Source organism: Charadrius vociferus, unplaced genomic scaffold (assembly GCF_000708025.1).
Source record: "Charadrius vociferus isolate BGI_N301 unplaced genomic scaffold, ASM70802v2 scaffold90, whole genome shotgun sequence".
NCBI classification, from domain to species: Eukaryota; Metazoa; Chordata; class Aves; order Charadriiformes; family Charadriidae; genus Charadrius; species Charadrius vociferus.
The window spans coordinates 9,125,346-9,144,347 of record NW_009647222.1 but is presented as its reverse complement, the minus strand read 5'-3'; the positions used below and the strand labels follow the sequence as shown (position 1 = coordinate 9,144,347).

Genomic DNA, 19,002 nt, shown 5'->3' with positions numbered 1-19,002 from the left:
CCCCCCCCAAACCTTAATTTCCCCACAGCCCTGCTGGGTAAATATGATAAGAAGTTAAAGGTTGCCATCTAACGGTGAACGTATATAATACAGTCTTCATGTTTTTCCTTAAATTATCTTTTCTTACCTTTCTCCATGTACGTGCAAGTTCTTTATTTATAGACCACTAGAGGAATGAGGATGATACTTTATACAGATTTTACCCAGGATGATACGTGATACTTTATCAGTAACAAGATGTTGCAACTGAATGTGAAATTCTACCCGCTCAGTGTAACTGAATCCTAATTTCTTAATGCTTTTTCTATTAATTCAGATATAGATGAGTGTTCCTTCGAAAGGACCTGTGATCACACCTGCATCAACTACCCTGGAAGCTTTGAATGTCTCTGCCATAAAGGCTACACCTTGTATGGACTGACACACTGTGGAGGTTTGGAAACTGAATTTTGCTTATCTGTTTATTTGCTTTGTGAACTGTTTACTGAGCCACACATTCTTTTAGCTGAAGATTTTAGAACTGAAGATGATAAACCAATAGTTAAAATAAAGCTAAAATAGCATGAGCTAGGTGGGACTAAAATTTCAGCATCTCAAATTTGCTGAAGCATCCCCAGGAGAAGAACGTAAATAAGAAACAATGTCCTTGCATTTTTTGATGGTGCCATATAGTCAGCCTCAGTATAGATGAGAAGCCTGCGGCTATGGCTCTTGCATCCACTGCTGCATGGGTGCAGCCATTCTTCCACAGCCACCGCAGAGCAGCCTCATGGCTGGGGTTCATCATGCTGTACAGGGTAAGCTTCCTTACAGAGTTTACAAGCGCAGAGTACCAATTGGAACTTCCACAGGAGTGAGGTTAGTCGCAATTGTATTTACAGAATGAATGCTTCAAATGATGGGCAACAAAGAGAATAGAAGGATGTCAGTTTTGCAAAGTTTACAAATTTTGACTCTTTTAGTATTTATCCTCACCAGACTGTGACATAAATTGCCTGTGAAACTCATAACGGAAGGCAGTGGGATACCTTCTTCTCATCTTCCGTGGAGCTGCTTCAGCTCTTCAACCTTTTTGGCATAACTGGAAAGAATTGGTGCTGTAACGTTTGCTTATCGAGGAGAGGGATATTTTTAAGTGCGTCATACTTCAGTATTACCACAGAGACCAAATTAGTGGTTCAACTTCTACTTGATCAAGACACGAGAATTTTAGAGCATTCAATTGGAATCCAGTGTTTGCCAGGGGTATCACAGTACAAGACTGCCTGCCACTGGCCTGGCTAACACCCCCAGGTATCGCTGTGGTCTCCTGCCTGAATGTTTAATAAGTAGGCTAGGTTTTGATCATGTTCAGAATAATGGTCAAACGAGAGCAAAGGGGTTTTTTGAGGGATTTGTTAAGTGTATTAAGTTCGAATTATGCTTTTCACCAATCAGGTCAGCATTACACAAACAAAAGTGAAAAGAGAAAATTATAATAAGACCTGAAAGCCCTGAATCTAAATTACTTGTTAGAAAATACTGACACAAAAGGAACAATCCATGCTATTTTTAAATGTAAACCTAAATGGTTTTGTTTAGTTAAAATATTGTTAATAGTTAATTATTTAATTATTCAAATTATTCAATATACAATCTAAGTAAAGCTTGCATCATACTATAAACAGAGCCCTGACTTTAAATCCAGAAAAGCCATGTATTCAGGCCAGGTTCTGATCTGAGTCAGACTTAGCCCAGGGAAAGCACACTAGAGGAATTGCTGAGAAGTGTGTTGGGCCCTAACAGCTCTTCATTTGTGGAGTGGATATTGCGGTACATATTATATGAAAGAGTTGTCTTCTATGTATTTATCAGTAAATTATGCTACAGACTGAGCCAAAAAGATACAGCTCATGTTGTTTCCGTTCCATGGGATTCAATTTGTGCCGTGCAAACTGATGTAGCAGAAACAGATGCTAGCCCCTCTCTTCTATCCAAGTGCCAAGTTCACCTGATTTTGTAGGGTTATTGTGATACACTGCTATTGATCTCTCTGCCTGGCTTCTCTTTGGGAGAAAGGTGTAGGAGGTGTATGTTACTATATCCTGTATAGAGCAGGGTAAGTAACAAATGAATTCACTGTATAGTAGAGACAAGCAGAAGGAGAAATAGGAGTCCACCTAAGGAAAGAGTTTGGAAAAAGACTCCACTTGAGGGAAGTTCTGAAAGCAAAATCAGAGTCTGAAAGTTTTGAGGACCTATGCTGTGTGGGGTGTGGAGAGACTGATCTTCAGTTTCAGTGTTAATTCCTTAATGATTTAATGTACAGTATTAATTTAGGGAAAGTGTCAAAGTTTGGGGCTCAGTCTTTAAATAATCTTCAGCCTCAGTTCAGCTTCAGTCTTTTAAATAAGGGTGAATTAGGATTAAAACTCTAACTAGAAATACTCAGTGCTGAACTTTGGGCAAAAACATAACCAGATCCAAACCTCCTGCTTTTTTCTCTAATGGGCAGATTGAAAATGACAGCTCTGAATTCAGACTTGCCCAGGCGCTGAACTTTGCCGCTCAGGCCTATCATTACTTTTAGTCAGCCCCTGGAGAGTGATATTTACAGTGGAACAAATAACTTACCCTATGACATCCCATGTGGCACTGAGCAGAAGTCAAAACTAGGGAGAAATAATGAGAACATTCAAAAAGATTTGGTGCAGGCTTGCCTCTTAGTAAGCTTTCTCTCTCTCTTGCTTCCCCTCTACTAGTAATTAATAAACCATGTGGCAATGTCCTTCTGGATCTTCCATGCTGAGGGGCAACCCTTGTTGCTCTCTCTGGGATCCTTTTGATGGCATCTTTTGTAACAGAAGTCGTGTCATAAGGGAATCTTTTAGAAGGACAGTGCTAGCGCTTACACCACTTGTTTATGTAAAGCCCTACTTGCAATGTATATTGGCTTAGGAAAATCAGTAGAATCTGCAGGAGTCTTCAATGCCTTTGGGAATTTGGCTGCTTGTTCAGGAGCTTGGTTCTGGGCTGAAGTACTTGACAGCAAGAGCTTGGGCTTGAACGGTTCGGCCAGAGATCACTGGGAGGAGCACTGTGGATTAAATGTGTAGGGGTTCACAACTTCGTACAAAATTTCCCAGAAAAGGTTTCTTCTGGGGCTGTCTCCCTTGTCACTTTTTGTAACTGCTGACCCAGGACCTCCAGAAGTCCTGACTCTGACCCAAAAATCATACCATTGTCTAGAAACATGCCTGTTGTATTAGGGTGCCTTTCTCAGTTTCTTCTATGCATGTACTCCGTGCTTTCTAGATTTTTGCTAACCACACAGGCTAAAATGTTGCATCAGAAAAAGAAAGCCTTTTCTGGATTCTAGCATCTGCCCTGGTAAATACTCCCATGTTTTCATCAAGTGCTCCAGGATGCTAGAGGAAAACTTGGCTAATATGTATGGTATATGTATAACAAATACGTATTTGTTAACCAGTGCAAGGCCTAAGTGTGTGCTTGAGCCTGATCCCTCATCAGTCCCACCTCCTACCTGTACCTCACCCGCTGCCTTCAGACGGGGTCACTGGGCTCCAAAACTGGGGCCTGGGGAGAGCTGGCTTGAACCCAGACTGTTCCTGCAAACCGTATGGATTCACACAGTGCCAAGCACACAGCGGTCGGAGCTGAAGCCTGCTCTCAGGCATGGTTTGGAAAGGCAGTTAGACGCTCAGCCTGTGAGCCTTTATGGCCAGATCTTCCTTAGAAACACATTAAGTGACAGTTTCTTTCTGTGGTTACATTTTGAGGCCTATCATTAAGCCAGAGTATTAGCAATTCAGTATATCTTATGTTGATTTGGTGTCATTCTAGCTCATTTGAACATATGTCAAATGGCACAACCTGCATGCCTTGTAAAAGCCTATTACAGTAATGCTACCGTTTAGCGAGCAGACGGGTAGCTGCGTTCAAAGGGCAGAAACCATTTGTTGTTGAGGTTGGTGCAGTGCCTAAAATAACGGGGCTGTGGTTCATAACAAGGGCTTTTAGGTTATGGCTATACTAGTAAATTAAAGAGTCTGGAGCAGCGATGTGGAACTGATGGTTCACTAGTGCCATATGACAATCAATTTTGTCCTGTGCCATTTAGTGTCCCAAATGTGCCCAAGAGTGATCCAGAGGTGAGTACGTGGCAGCACAACTCCTGTGGAGCGTGATGGATAAACATACTTTCTGTTGGTGGGAGGAGAGGAGATGAGAGATTGGCTGTGTCAGCACAAATGTATAAATGCTGATTGCATAGACTAAAAAAGTGATACCTCATATTGACCAAATACTTACCTAATTTATCTAAAGTTAAAAGATTTTATGTGGAATATCAGTGCTAACATATCTGGTAATTTCTTTGCCTTCTTGCAAGCTTTTACCTTTCATTTTTATTTGAGGAGAAGACTAAATAAACTATATTTCAACTTCCTATCAAATATATAGTTTCCTCCTTCATCTGAATGATTTCTAAAAGCAAACTCTGTAGATTGCTATGGAGAATTTATCTCCCTTTTATGCAAAAGTGATCTAATCTCACAGATGTTTATGCCTTTGACATTTTTCCATATAATGCAGTATACATTATTGTCCAGATGCTACAGAGGCTTTCGAGCACATTTTGTAACTTTTGAGTACTTCCAAGGATTTAAGTCTAACCAGTCCTGGCAAGTAAATTGTAATGTGTACATAAATTCTTGAGAGAGTAGGAGCTATACATGTGTCTAAGGACAAATACATGAAATATGCACTAAAAATGTTTGATGTGAGTATTGTCTGCATGTATACGTGTTTATATAGACTTAAATATAAAAGATATAGTAGAAACAGATACCCTTATGCACATAGTATCTTAATGCACAGTATGCATGTGTATCTATGGTTAATACTCTTCTCAACTTTAATTACATTTCAGATATTGATGAATGCAGCATCAGCAATGGTAGCTGTGACTATGGGTGTCTTAATACAATGGGAAGCTATGAGTGCATCTGTCCACCTGGAAAGAAACTGCACTGGAATAAAAAGGACTGCGTTGGTAAGTGTGGGAGACTGACTCAGAGGTGACTGTGGTGATGCTTCTGTTCCCAGGAGGGTGGAAAAGCCTGTTTTTGTCTGAAGGATGCTGCGTTTTCACAATCCAGATCCCCAAATTCATTTTATAAACTCAGATAACACCTGACCCTATGGGGGTCCATGGGCTAGGACATAACAGAAGGTGGATTAGAGAATGGGAAATATGTTGAATTTTGTTTGTGTTGAATTTTGGTTTTATTTTACTATTCCATTCACACAAATCTAAGTAGTATTACTATTATTTTATATATTCTATAGTTTTGTGCTTTATTTGTCCTTTGTCCTTCTCTATGACCTCAGCTATAACTCTGTTTCCCTCTAAGGCTAATCTAGGTATTCAGGTTAATATCTACATTCACAACACCATACCCCAATTTTTCAAGTTATCTTCAAAAGTATCCTACTTAATATAAAGTACTGACACTAGCTGTATCAGAAGTATTAATTACAACAAGCACAAACCCTGGGACCACTATTATGGCACTTGCTGCTAGTGCCACTTACTTTGTGGCAGATCCTTTATGCGGATTACTGTTTTTTTCCTGGGGTCTCATTTGAAGCACAGGAAATCTTGGCCGTGGCTACAGCCACTCAAATTATTTTCTGTGAGATTTTAATCCTTTTTTCATGTTTTTAATGGGAATGGCATACCTTAGGTCTTTCATAGTCAAATTTAGGTTGAGGGGTTTGTGTTTGTGTGTTTGGGTTTTTTTTTTAACCATGACTAACTTCTCATTAATATGTTTGGGGCTGATGCCTAATACCTAGTGGGGAGCAAGAGAGAACAACAAAGGAGGGGACCTTACTTCAGGGAAGTTCTGTACGTGTTGAGGGAAAGCACTATAGTCTGAAGTAAAGAGTACTGCACTGACCTCTTGCATGATCATGCAATTGTGGTATTTTTTCACTTACATGGATAGAGCAGTACAGAAAGCACCTTATAACCAAGGTGGGGCGGGGTGGGGGGTGAGTACCTCAGGTTGGGTTTCAGACTTTGTCACCGACTTTCTTCCTACCTACAATTAAGTACCTCATTTTTCCTTCTGACCTTTATGTCTATTAGCTTCACTGCTACCTAGAGAACTGAGTACTCTAGGAGTAAGAAATGGTTAATTCTTTTTTTTAGTGGTACGCTAGGTCTCCCTTGCAATGTACCAGTTAGTCCTCTGGAAACGAGTTTGTAAATTAACAGCAGGGGTTAAAATTTTTTGAGGTCTGGTTTATAGTTAGACCACAGAAGTTTTGTGCTGTATTCCCTCTCAACCTACTGAGAATGGTGTTCCAATGGTAAGAGGCTGTATTGAAAATATTTTCCTAGTTGTAAATTTCTCTTCATTATTTGTAATACCCAGTTGGAAGACGGAAAGCAGAACACCTTTCTATAATGATATTCACTTTTATTTGATCAATTTAATGAGGCTTAAAATGAGTGTCATCTCCTTGCTGATCACCTGCCTTTATTACCAACATTGTTTAGAGGAAACCGCATTCTACGTTGTTATAAAAGCATAATAAAAAGGAGGAGAATGCTATCTAATGATCCTGAATGCCACATGATTTGGAGACATTTGCAGTAACAAAATTCTCTTTTGCTCAACAATGACACTTTGCGCTTGTGTTGTCTCCTCAGTCCAAAGAAATAATTTCTTTAAAAACATCACCAAAGCAACATAAAAGGCCTTAGGAAGGAGGTAAGTGGAGGATGATTATTCCCATATTTGAGATGTGAACATCAGGTGTGTTTAAGGGACTTGCATATATTTATATTTAACCAGCAGTGAGGCCAGGAACACAAACCGGCTGGTAGCTCATGGAACCCTTGCTCTGCACTCAAGCCAAGCTACGACATTTGAATTGCCCTGTTTCACCCCAGTTTTGCTGGGGTCTTCCCAAACCAGTCTGGCTGTTTCCTACTGGACTCAGATGCTGCAGCTCTGATCGCCCCGCAACCTTGGTGTGGTTCAGTGGTGAGCTGAGAAACATGACATTTGCAGTAGCACAGTCAGCCGTGAGCAAAACAAGAGTTGGACAAGTCCATCTTGTAAGGTGAGCATGTTTGGAAGAAAGAGCAAGGAACAGTCAGAGAAACAGCATATATACCTGAACACGGTTTTTACAGGGCTGAAGCAAGAACTGCTCTCCAGACACCTGGCTGAGATTTAACCAACTGATGCAGCATGAAATATCTGCTTGAAGAGGTGCCCCGCTGCACTTGGCCAGCAGGCAGTGCAGAAGTTAAATCTCTGGGGGAAAGGAGGGTATCCTGAGGCTGCCTCAGTGCAGGTAGTGATGGCACCTGCTGGCTGCAGCTGAGAATGAACCTCATCATTTGTGTGGAGGAAGATGTAGTTAAGTAACACTTTGGTCCCAAAAGATGTCAAAATAAATGCAGGATTATAATTATCAGTGGCATACCATCATCTCCGGGTGAAGCACAGAGACTGGTCCAAAAATTCTTAACAGCTTTATGTAGTTTCAGCGAAAACACAAACCATCCCTTACCCAAATATGAAGAGCAGCTTGTGAGACCTGCAGGATACTCTGTCTTCATCCTGCCATGAAGCCAAGTGGAGAATCTGGATATTTCCATTCCACAAGCCACAATGTGCTTCGTGTCACGGGCACTGATGAGAAATGGCTGATGTCTCTGTGTGTGTCACAGTGTCCCTTCTAGCGTAGCTCAGGGCATTTCATTGGCAGCTGAAAGGACCGGTGGGACTATCCATCTCCGTCCCGGCATGTCCTGCCTCACCTCTGCCTGTCTGGAAGGTTTTCAACTTCCAGAAGCTTGAGCGTGGAGCTGAAATTAAAAAGTCAGCAAGAGTTGGAGTGAGAAGTGGAAAATACCATTTTAGCAGTCATCTAAATAAACAGATCTTTGTGAGGGTGACTCCTGTGCACAGTGTGGTGGTTAGCCTGGTAAACCAGAGAGCTGTGCCTCCAAAAGTGGGGAGAGGACATCTCAGGTCATTGGTATTACTTGTTGCTTATGAGATAAAGACGTGCACACAGAATTGTGCTCATGATTAGAGAGACACCTGCCTTTCAGAGTGCAGATTTGGTCCCAAAGTGGAGGATAGGAGGGCAAGGCTGATCAACAGTTTAGGTTTAAAAATGTGAAGGAGTTTCATTTTTAAGTCCAAGCTCAAGATCCAGATCCCAGATACTGTCTCCCTAATGTGTGCTTATTTCAGAAATGCCCGGGCCTGTGTTTTTGCCTTGTTGCCACTTCCACCTTTCCTCACCACTGTATGCAAGTGGATGCACAAGAGTCTGGGTTGGGCAGTGTCTGATTTTTTTTTTTTTATTTCTCTTTTTTTTTTTTTTTCTCCTCAGAGATGGTGAAATGTCTCCCGAATGTCAAACCAGCTCCCAAGGCTCAGCTAGTATGTAGTAAGACAGGAGGCATGGAGAGTTGCTTCCTGTCATGCCCATCCAACACTCTTTTTGTTCCAGGTTTGTACAAAGTATATTTGTCCTCCAGAGTCTAGAATGTGATGTGATGATTTTTCTCTGCTAATGTATTCATGATTCTTGCATTCAGTTTTTGTTATGGACAACTGTAAATGAGCAAAAACATTATTCTAAATTAAATTGGGCCAGACATGCACATCATCAAATACAAGAAGAGCTGTCACTAAGTTACATTAGAGGTTTGGCCCTTTGTTGTTTAATTTGAGGTGTCGTTTGTGGCAGTGGGGAAATTCTAACAAAAACCTGAGAGACACATCTATCTTAACCAGGATGGGGCAAAAGAAAAATTTTAATGTATTGAATTGCTATGTCAGAAGTGAGAGAAAAACGAACAGTTGATTTCAGTGAATTTCTGCTATTTTTTAGTACCGTGTTTTTCAACTTGACTAGAGTCCCCTGTGCCCATCCAGGCCTCTGCTTAAAATGATGAACTCTGCATCATGGCCTGAAATACCCTGTAACTGTGTGATTGAGCAGGAGCAGAAACAAATCCCAAAGCGGAGGGTCCCCCTGAGAGGAGCTCAGCTTGGCAAGCACAGGCTGAGGCAGGGGCAGGAGAGGACAGGTGGGACACGCTGGCAAATTTAATGCTGTGGATGCCACAGCACATGATCGAGCTCCCACGCCAGACAGTGTAGCCATAAAACTTCCATCAACTCAGCCAGGGGCACTGTGGAGCAAAGGATGACCAAGCAACAGCTTTAAACCTGACTTACAGTCTCATACAAAATGGATACAACTAAATCTGTCTCAGGAGGTTGTGTGGCAAAAAGGATTTCTCAGTATTAGTTGCTGGGTTTTAATAAATTTTGCTGGTCATAGTTCAGCTCAGTGTTACAGTAACTGAAGCACTTTATCTCCCCCTTCTCCCCCCCCCCTTTTTGGTATCATTTGCCACAGGTAATTTTCACCTAGGCAGTTTTGCAGGCCAGGTGGGTTGGGGGCATTGCTTTTTCATATATGTTTTGGTTCTGACACTGGATTGTTTTCCACAGGGGTGTCTACTTTTCGTGTTAGTCCTGGCATTATATGCGGTAGAGCTGTTCACACTTTATTTTCAGTTTAGCAGAGATTACTGGAACCATGCATTTATCTAATTTGTATGCACCAATACATAGTTTTATCTGTGCAATATGTAAACCCCATTATGGTTCTAAGTATGTTATTTTTGTTCCTGCCAATAAATTCTGTCAGAGTCTGAAGCTAAAATTATTATGAAAGTATGTGGTTTATTTTTTAAATTATAGAGATGATCAAAGCACAAGGGCTCTGCCATGGACAAACAGAAAATATTTGCTACTTGTGCACCATGGGATTATTTACAGCTAACCTCATGCCAAATTGTTTATAAAACATAACATTTCACTGCTGGAAGGAACAAAATTTGTAGTCAACACTGTGAAACAGTAAACCTTGGCAAACTATTTCAGCCATTGAAAATTCAAGTTCAGCACTTAAAATGTCTCCTTATTTAGCAGTATTAATAAGTTTGTTCAAGTACCAAACATTAATGCTGGGGGTGACAAGGGGAGCAGATGCTTTTTGAGGCTGTTGCCACATATGCTGACTCTGCGTTCTGCCCTGTAGATTCGGAGAACAGCTACACGCTGAGCTGTGGCGTTCCCGTCCAGCAAGGCAAGGCTCAGCAGAAACGCAACGTGACCCTGCCCAGCTGCGCAGGTAGGTGCTCTCCTGCTCGCTCGGGCCTTGGTGTCTAGGAGGTAGGGGATGGAGGTCCCCCAGACCATTTGGGAGTTGTAAGACATATAGCTCTAAAGTTACACAAGGCCAGGATTAAGGTAGCCTGTGTTTCATCATGCATACGCTTGCTTTTCTCCAGCCTCTCCTTGAGGGCTGGAGTGTGCTTAGTTGCCTTCCGGTGTGGCATTGTGTTGGTAGGTCAGTGTAGGAGGGGTGAAGGTTTGAAATATATTCAATAAGGACAAATATTTAGAATACTGTACTTTCCATAGTCCAGTAAGGCAAATTTCTTCCCAGACTTGGAAGTGAGCCAGAGTTGCCCATCAGTGGCACAAGAGCAGAAGACTATGGTGGGTCCCAGCCCTCACCTGCGAAGTCATTCCTTAGGAGCACGGAATCCTCCTACTGGGGGTTCCCAATAAAAAGGTTATGAGACTTTTATGAGCACATACTGTGTTTCATACATCTTGTTCTCAGAAATGGCTGGATTATTTTTGCAGAGACATTTCAAAATATGTCTTAAAGCTGATACTCAGCATAAAAAAAAAGTTCAGCTCAAAATGGTGGAAGACTGGCAAAATTAGAAGCAGCTGAAACAGCATCCAGCAGTGGGAAGTGTCAGCCCATTTTATGTATCATTACCTGCTGTACTTCTCACCAATTTCCCAGTTCTCTAACCACGTATTTTTTTTTACATTTGAAATGCGTTAGGAGGTACAGTGCTGTGGAGTGAGGTAACATGGCAGCAGATGTGGCTGCCATGGCACAGGGGCAGGCTACCCCTATAGTCCTGGTTCGGCAAGGCCCTCCCAAGAAAAGAGGGACCCACGTTGCAGCACTTACCTGTGACCACCCTCCGCCTGCCCTGGGTCCCATGGGCAGCCCACAGCAGCTGGCAGGTGACAGGCCAGGCCAAACCTTTTCCACCATGGATTTTGTGAGGAAGTCAGTCAGCAGCTATGTTTTCTAAGCAGTGCATGGCTGTATAACAGCCTTTAAAGTCACAAGACATAACTGGCTTGGATTTAAAGCTGAAGAATAAAGCTTGCAAGCCATAGACCACAGTCAAATAAAGATGTTTCCTTTGGATTGTTTTGAACTGCCAACAGGGTAGCTCCACTAAATTAATCTTACTCCCGGTTGGCATTAGCAACAGCAGAACTACAGCCAAGTAATATGGGAAGTCACAGACAGAGAGTCAGTCTTACTGCTTTCATAGTGAGACAAATTCACCCAAATTCCACCAAGATAACAGGTCTGCTGTAGGGGAAGCATATGTGAAGAGCACATGCAATACTAGCAAATTCATTGAAATTTATGAACTCAAGGGTAAATGCTTACACAAAAAAAATGAACTTACAGAAATGGATCCTCTTGCGGAAGGTGTATAACTCTTGGGCTGTCTCTTTTCTGTGTCGCAAGAAGGCTTTTGAGTCTGTTTCTAAAAATAAGTTCCAGACGTCATTTTATCTGCATGCCAAATGATAGCTTTTTTACTTTACATCAACAGATTCATTAGCACCTCCAATCAAGCAGAAAGCTCGTTTTAAAATTAAAGATGCAAAGTGCCATTTACGGCCTCGCAGCAAAGAAAAAACAAAAGATTCTGGGAAGCAAGCTGTTTTAGGTATGTGGTTTCTTCTAACATGTAAACAGCATTCTATTTTTTTGTTTGTTTGCTTGCTTGTTTGCGTATTTTGTTTTCACACTGCAGCCGGAAAAAAAATAATGTTTTTTATATTTGGATCTGAATTTAAGTTCAGGCTGAACAGTGCTGGATCAGACAGTGCTGAAATGTCACCAGTTGCTTTGAAAAATCTTTGTTCAAAAGTGCATGAATTTGAAATTAAGCTGATCCTTTTTCTGGCATTGTTAATGGCAGAAATATCCTGAGACAAAAAGCTATGACCAATGCAAAGTTACATGAAACAGTGGTTTGGTTTAGTTTTCCCAAGTGAAGTTTATAAAAGAAAACAAAATCTATTATTTATTTGCTTTGTGCTGGATTAATATCCCATTGTAGCAGCAAAGACAACCCCTAAGCGGGAAAGTTATAATCAAAATCTGATGTTACACAGGCTTAGAACTTTTGTTATGTTGGAGTGAGTAGTTATGATGTTAGAAATAATATTTAGAAGATTTAGACTTAATTACCAAAAATCTGAAATAAAAAAAAAAGTTTGTGTCAGTATGAATCAAAGTAATCAAACGTTTTTAAAACTCAGTATGACTGGGTATGGGGTTTATTTTTATTAGTTTTGAATATCACTTTTTAAGTTGAAAAAAAATGAGATGTTAAAAGTGATATGTATTTAAGAGATTTTCATGACATTTATTTCTTGTCCTGCATCCCCTAGATATCATGACAGGGACAATTAAAGAGTGTTGGGGTTGTTATTGTTATGCATTCCCGCAGCTTAAAATATTTGGAGTTCATTTAATGTAATATTAGCTCGAAATTTTCTGGGTTTTACTACACAGTATTGGCATAATTGCAACAGCTCATATAGTTGCTTAGCGCAATTTAGCAGCTTACAGCAAATGTCTACTAGTGATATATTCCTTGTTGTGAATCTGTCTTACCACCACTTTTGCTAGTGAGTGAGGAGTCATATATGAGCCCTGAACAGAGAAGAGTAAAAATAGCTATCCTAAAAAAATGCTAATGGTTTAAAGATTTAGAGTCATATTTTATCTTTACCCTACAATCTGGACATTTCTCTCTCTAATTTTCCAAGTATGGGCTTAAAACAAGTCTCAGTTTTCAAGATGGTTTCCTTGTCCTTATGTATTGTCATCTTTTAATAAGATGTGATTATCAGACTCATTTTTAAAGTCAGAGAATTTGAGGGTTTGGGTCCATACAGTCACCATGGGGATGTGTTTCTTGGATCCATTTCTTTGTCCTTTGCTTGCTTTGCTTTATGTTTGTTATGTCATCTGAACTTCTGAGTCTAACAGTACGATTATATCATACAATCACACACTTGGAATGAAATCCTTCTTATGGCCTGCGTGCTAGAAATTTCTCCCTGACCTGGAAGGTCCATCGCCTATCACAAAAAGGATGTTTTTCACATAGATGTCTTTATATAGGAAGAAGATGCTTATGTGACTGTGTCCGGACAGATTGTGGCCTTTCTCCTCAGAGCTTATACATAATTGATGAGGACATTTGATTCCTCTGGCTTGTGATAGGACGAGAGGAAATAGCTTCAAGTTGCTCCAGGGGAGGTTTAGATTGGATATTAGGAACAATTTCTTCACTGAAAGGGTTATCAAACATTGGAACAGGCTGCCCAGGGAAGTGGTTGAGTTGCCATCCCTGGAGGTATTTGAAAGACGTTTAGACATGGTGTTTAGGGACATGGTTTAGTGGTGGAATTGGTAGTGTTAACAGTTGGACTCAATGATCTTAAGGGTCTTTTCCAACCTAAATGATTCTATGATTTCCCCTCAGATAAAGCCTTCAAATATATTTTCATAACCTCCAAATCAAAGGCTTTTAAAAAGTTTGATATCTGCTGATTGTCATTGCTGAAAGAGTTGGAATACCAGCTGGTAGTTTCTAGAGGCCCGGGCCTGCCGCTGTCATGACTCTGAAAATTTACTCTCTTGCTTTGATTAACCATCAAATGACTGTATATAGTATTGCTGATCTTAACTCATTTCTGTAAAGAGCTTTCTAATCCGGCGCAGAAGAGAGACAGGCAATTATAGGCATTAGAGGTACCAGTGTGCAGCTGAGTGTCGCCACACTGTATTTTTGCCTCCTGCATTCACTAGCCAAATGAGCAAACCCCAAATTGCACAGAGGTGTTTGGCAATGCATGTGAAATGTTATGAAGCCTGGCACTGCATTCATGATAACACAGCTGAGATATCGCTTACTAGCCCGTCACTTGCCACTTTGCTACTTGATTTCTTTTCTATGTTGCTTCTCTTATGCAAAGGAGGTCAATTGCCTTGTACAGACAACTGCCAGGTGACCTTTGTGAATCTCAAGTGCGATTCCTCCAAGAAAAAACGCCGAGGCCGCAAGTCACCATCAAAAGAAGTGTCCCACATCACCGCAGAGTTTGAAGTGGAGATGAAGTCAGAAGAAGTCTCAGGTTTGTGAAAGATCTGTCTGTGGAGAGAAATCAGAATTCAGTTCCTCGGTGTGTTGTGAGAATCTCTTTGATGCTATTTCATCAAGCTGCCATGCAAAACTTTTAGCACAAGCCTCGTTCAACAGCCTTTCCGAACTCTGAGTTTCAGAGATTTAATTGAAAGAAATCAGGTATGGAATTCAGGCAAAGGAACAAAGATTGAACCTTCAGCAAAATTCCTTCAAAGCCTCAAGCTAATTTATGTAATTAAGTAATTTAGTTTAATTTCTTTAAACAGCAGAAGTGCTAATTGATGCACAGAGAACATACGGGTTAGGTAGAAGTTCTGCAACAACGATGATAAAAAAATCTTCTAAAATGTAAGTTGCTGAAACTTCAGTCTGAGATTCAAACCTTTTTATCACATATTTGGAAAATTCATGTTTTCATAACAAACTTCAGCAAGAAAAATAATTGCTTCAAGTTATTAATGAAATGGAATATTATGCTATAAAATCCAGCCAAAGAAAACATGGGCTGAATTCTATAAACACGTCAGTCCTCAAAGGCAGGTTTCTTAACCCTGAGGGTTACCTCACTAGCCGAGTGATTCAAATAGTAATTGTACCAGAAAGCACCTTTCTTTATGTCATTCGGGTATTTTTGTCAGGGAAGTAGGAAGAATTCCTAATCAACTGAGTAAAGCAGGGGCAGAGAAAATTCAGAAACGTTAGCGCTGGCAGACTGAACACATATCTGGAAGTACTACACAGTGGGATTGATGCTTTCTGTGGCCCTCTCCCTGTGCAGTCAGCATAACCAGATTTCTTAATGCTTGAGATAAGATATCAGTACTCAGCATGCACTTACAGACCACGAAATTCAGTTTGATGGACCTCAGTGTACTATCTTGTCCCTTTAAAAGGCCTGATTTTGAATACAGTGAGCTGCTTCTGCAATTAGAAGAAGGAGAAGACAGTGAATTACAGTTAGGAGAAGACAGTGAAGCAGAGGTGTTATAGTGCAGTGCAGGCTAAGGTTTTTGTTAAGCACCTCTTTTTAAACATGAATCTCAATTGCTTCTAGTTTTCTTATCATTTCCCATCTAGACACCTGTAACATGGACTGTGTTCGGAAAAGGATGGAGCAGAAGCTGCAAACTGCAATCAAAACATTGAGGAAATCTATTAATAAACAGCAATTTTACATTCAGTTTTCTGGGACAGAATATGAAGTGGCTCAGAAGCCAGCTAAAGCTACTGAAGGGCATGAAGCTTGCAGTACAGGGCAAGTGCTGCAGGATGGAAAATGCGGTAAGTCCCAAAAACTCCAGTCAGCCATATCCCCCAAAACAAGCAATTCAAAATTAAGTTGTCCCTAGTGAGCCAGGCAGGAAATCTCTGAGATAACAGACAATTTGGATCAGTATTACTGAGCATATGTGCATGGACCACTGACGGTTGAAGGAAGTTCATTAAACGATTGCAAGAAAACAAAAGCAGCATATATATGTATACATTCCCATGCTGTCAGCTGGTATATATCAAGACCTGCCACAAGGCAATGTTGGCAATGAGTTCCCAGTTGCTCCCAGCGTCGTATGAAAACATAATTACAATTCTGTAAAACAGTAAAATGGTGTTTGCCTAGGTGCTGTATATTTAGTTTTATATTGACTCTCTCACTCTCCTCACCACCAAGCAATCCATGACCCATGACCCATGGATATATTTATATTTAACACCTGAGGTCTAATAAAAAAAACCCAAACTATAGCAATCTATTTTAACTTTATGTAAAATACCTAATTCCTTTAAGCCTTTTCCAAGTTTATCAGGCTCTAGTGCTTTACTGGGGGCAAGGTGCTAGCACAAACCTATTCATGGCAGTTCTCAGTACTGCAAGCTTTCTAATCACTTAAGAGTAATCTTTTCAAAATCAGCATATCCATTTTTCCACCTTCTTTTAGACACCAAGTGATTTGCAAGCAAAATAAAATAGCTAAGTGCAGATCCGATAGGTGCCTCTAATTACTTGGTTCAGAGGCTGTTTCTATCATATGGGAACAGTGATTTAGCAACTGTATTGAAAGACTGTTGCTATTAGTGTCTAGAAACCCGTACATTTTGACTACCTATACCCAGCAGAGAAAAATATTTAATGCAGTTATGTGCTTTGTTGCAGCAAGAAAATGTGGATTCATATCTATATTTAAAATGCTTTCCAGTTGGGGTATTGAGTGCCAAGAAACATAAAATATTACACAGGATACATTGCCCTCAGAGAAATCTCTAGAACTGATCTCAAGCAACAAACTTTTTGTAGCCATCTTCCATACAACCGACACGTAAATGCACCTAGTGTAAACTAAAAATTCGCATCACTTCCCATATGTTATGCACCACTGTCTTAATTAAGCTGCAATATACTGTTTTAAGACTGCATCAGCTTTATTAACAACATATGTCTGATAAATGCTTCAGTGCAGTACAACGCCATTTAATGGCTTAAACAATAGAAGGAGGACCTTGCCCTGATGTAAATTGACCTAGACCACAGTGGAGATGGGCCTGTTTACATCAGGTGAGGATTCTGGACTAATGTATGTAAAACATATGCCACTCTAACACTGGGGCCAAAGAGATCCATCTTCTCTAAATGTTTGATATAAAGGCAAATGATGTGATCAAAATGAAAGTCCTTATGTAGATTCCCCTTTTCTTTTCTCAGTTACCTGCAGCACGGGCACCTTTTATAGCGGAGAACATAATCAGTGCGTTCCTTGCTCACCAGGAACATACCAAGACACAGAAGGTCAACTTACCTGTGAGCCTTGCCCAAGTAACGATGGACAGGGAGTAGCGGGCGCCCGGAATGTGTCAGAATGTGGAGGCAAGTTTAATTTGATTATAAAAGGATTAGGTGTTGCCACACAGCCTGTGAGGCATGAAGTTAAAAGAGGGGAGAGCCTTCCACACTTCTGTCTTGTAAAGGTAACAGAAGAAATGTCTGTGCATTTACAAGCAATACACAAAATGTTTTGGCTTGTTCCATCCACTGACATTGCCAACAAGAAGATGGGACCTGCTGCAGCAATGTGAGTTATGGTATGGAAATGAGCAAGCCAAGCAAAGCGCTTTGCTTCAAGTCAGGTATGGAATCTGGACATACCTCGACTTGTAAGGACTCGTCAGGTATATTGTGAGCCAAAGGGATGGATTACTTTGGACTGGTATTGGTGAGTCTAATGAACCTGCTGATTTAATGTTTTGCATGAGATGCGGTTTACCTGGTCTAATCGGCAGTCATCATAATTTTGAGATAGTTATGCTGCAGGAATCTGTAACCTGGACTCAGAGCTAATGACTACAAGTTTCAACGCTGCTTGAATTCACTGTAGCGTCTCTGACTCAACTTCGTGATATATAAATTAGATGATAATAAGGAGAATACCTGGTTTCAGAAGGGAGCTGTGAAGTTCAGTTTGTTAATGCTGCTACTGTACATTGATCAAGATAAGGTTTTAAGACACAACAGTTAATTATTTTCTTTACCTTATTTCATTACAGATGAGCAAAATCTAGTTTATAGCAGATACATTTTTTGACTTCGAAAGAAGTCTGTCCTTCTGCTGAACAAGTTCTAACTCATCCATGTAATTTACATTAATGCTTTCTTCAAGGATATCTAGAGTGAATACACAATGAGAAACTGCTGCTTTTCCCCATTCAGTGAATAAAAAAATAACTCTGGTGTCTCCGGTCCAAACATATGGTAGATTTTCCTGACTTATGTATGAAGGAACTATTACAGAAAAATTCTTGAAATGTTTGCGCATCTTTGTTTTGTTGACTTGTATTTAGCCAAAATCCAACAAGAATAGATAATCAAATTAAAATCTGAGTTTAATAAGGTTGAATACAGTGTACTGACAGCAGCACAACAACTGGAGGAAAAATACTTTTGTTTCAAGGCTTGCATTTGAATTATTGTTCTGCACAACAACAAGAAGCAGCCCCTTCTCATTATTTTTGCACAGTGGATCTGTCTCAAAATGTTTGTTGTCAGATCACAACAGTCTGTTTTTCTGCTCAACTCTCCCCTTTTCTCTTTCTCTGAAAGTGGCAAGAGGGAATATGCTTTGGATTTCATAAACCTCCCTGTCAAAGATTTTATCAAAATCAGTATGTCTCCATAAAATGTGTCAGCATGTGTGATGAAGCAGTGTATTTTGATGAACACAGATTTTGTTAGAAATGTACTCACCACCTGTAATCAATAGTATTTTTGCATCATATCTTCTGGAGCAGCAATGCCTCTGTAGTAACAAAAAAACTATGGCCGAAATCCTCACCCCTACAGGTGAGGCACATACAAGTACGTAAGAGATTTTAAGTGCCTATCATGTAGAGCTCTATGTTGTAGCTGCGAGTAAGATGCTGTGATATTTAAGTAACATGCGATCCATGTAGGCACAACGCCAGAACATAATTAAGAAACCCAGTCATTTGGGGCATTTCTCAGGGAAATCTCCTCAGATCAATTTGGTTGGCAACTTCAAAACAGAAGGCAAGAAAGGAGCAAGTTAGCTCATTCTTATTTACAGGTAAGGACTGAGACACATTAGTGCTGAAAGCATTTGGTA

The 19,002-nt window shown here is 40.4% G+C and overlaps 1 protein-coding gene across 1 annotated transcript in view; it reads left to right on the top strand.

Moving 5' to 3' along the window:
• The window catches only part of SCUBE1 (signal peptide, CUB domain, EGF-like 1), a 215,308-nt gene that overhangs the window by 186,698 nt on the left and 9,608 nt on the right, over positions 1 to 19,002 (top strand). The window contains exons 9-16 of the mRNA XM_009879702.1: positions 317 to 433; positions 4,931 to 5,053; positions 8,428 to 8,547; positions 10,153 to 10,245; positions 11,777 to 11,893; positions 14,241 to 14,378; positions 15,467 to 15,670; positions 17,088 to 17,249. Of these exons, the coding sequence (XP_009878004.1) occupies positions 317 to 433; positions 4,931 to 5,053; positions 8,428 to 8,547; positions 10,153 to 10,245; positions 11,777 to 11,893; positions 14,241 to 14,378; positions 15,467 to 15,670; positions 17,088 to 17,249 (1,074 nt within the window). The remainder of the gene's footprint in view (positions 1 to 316; positions 434 to 4,930; positions 5,054 to 8,427; positions 8,548 to 10,152; positions 10,246 to 11,776; positions 11,894 to 14,240; positions 14,379 to 15,466; positions 15,671 to 17,087; positions 17,250 to 19,002) is intronic.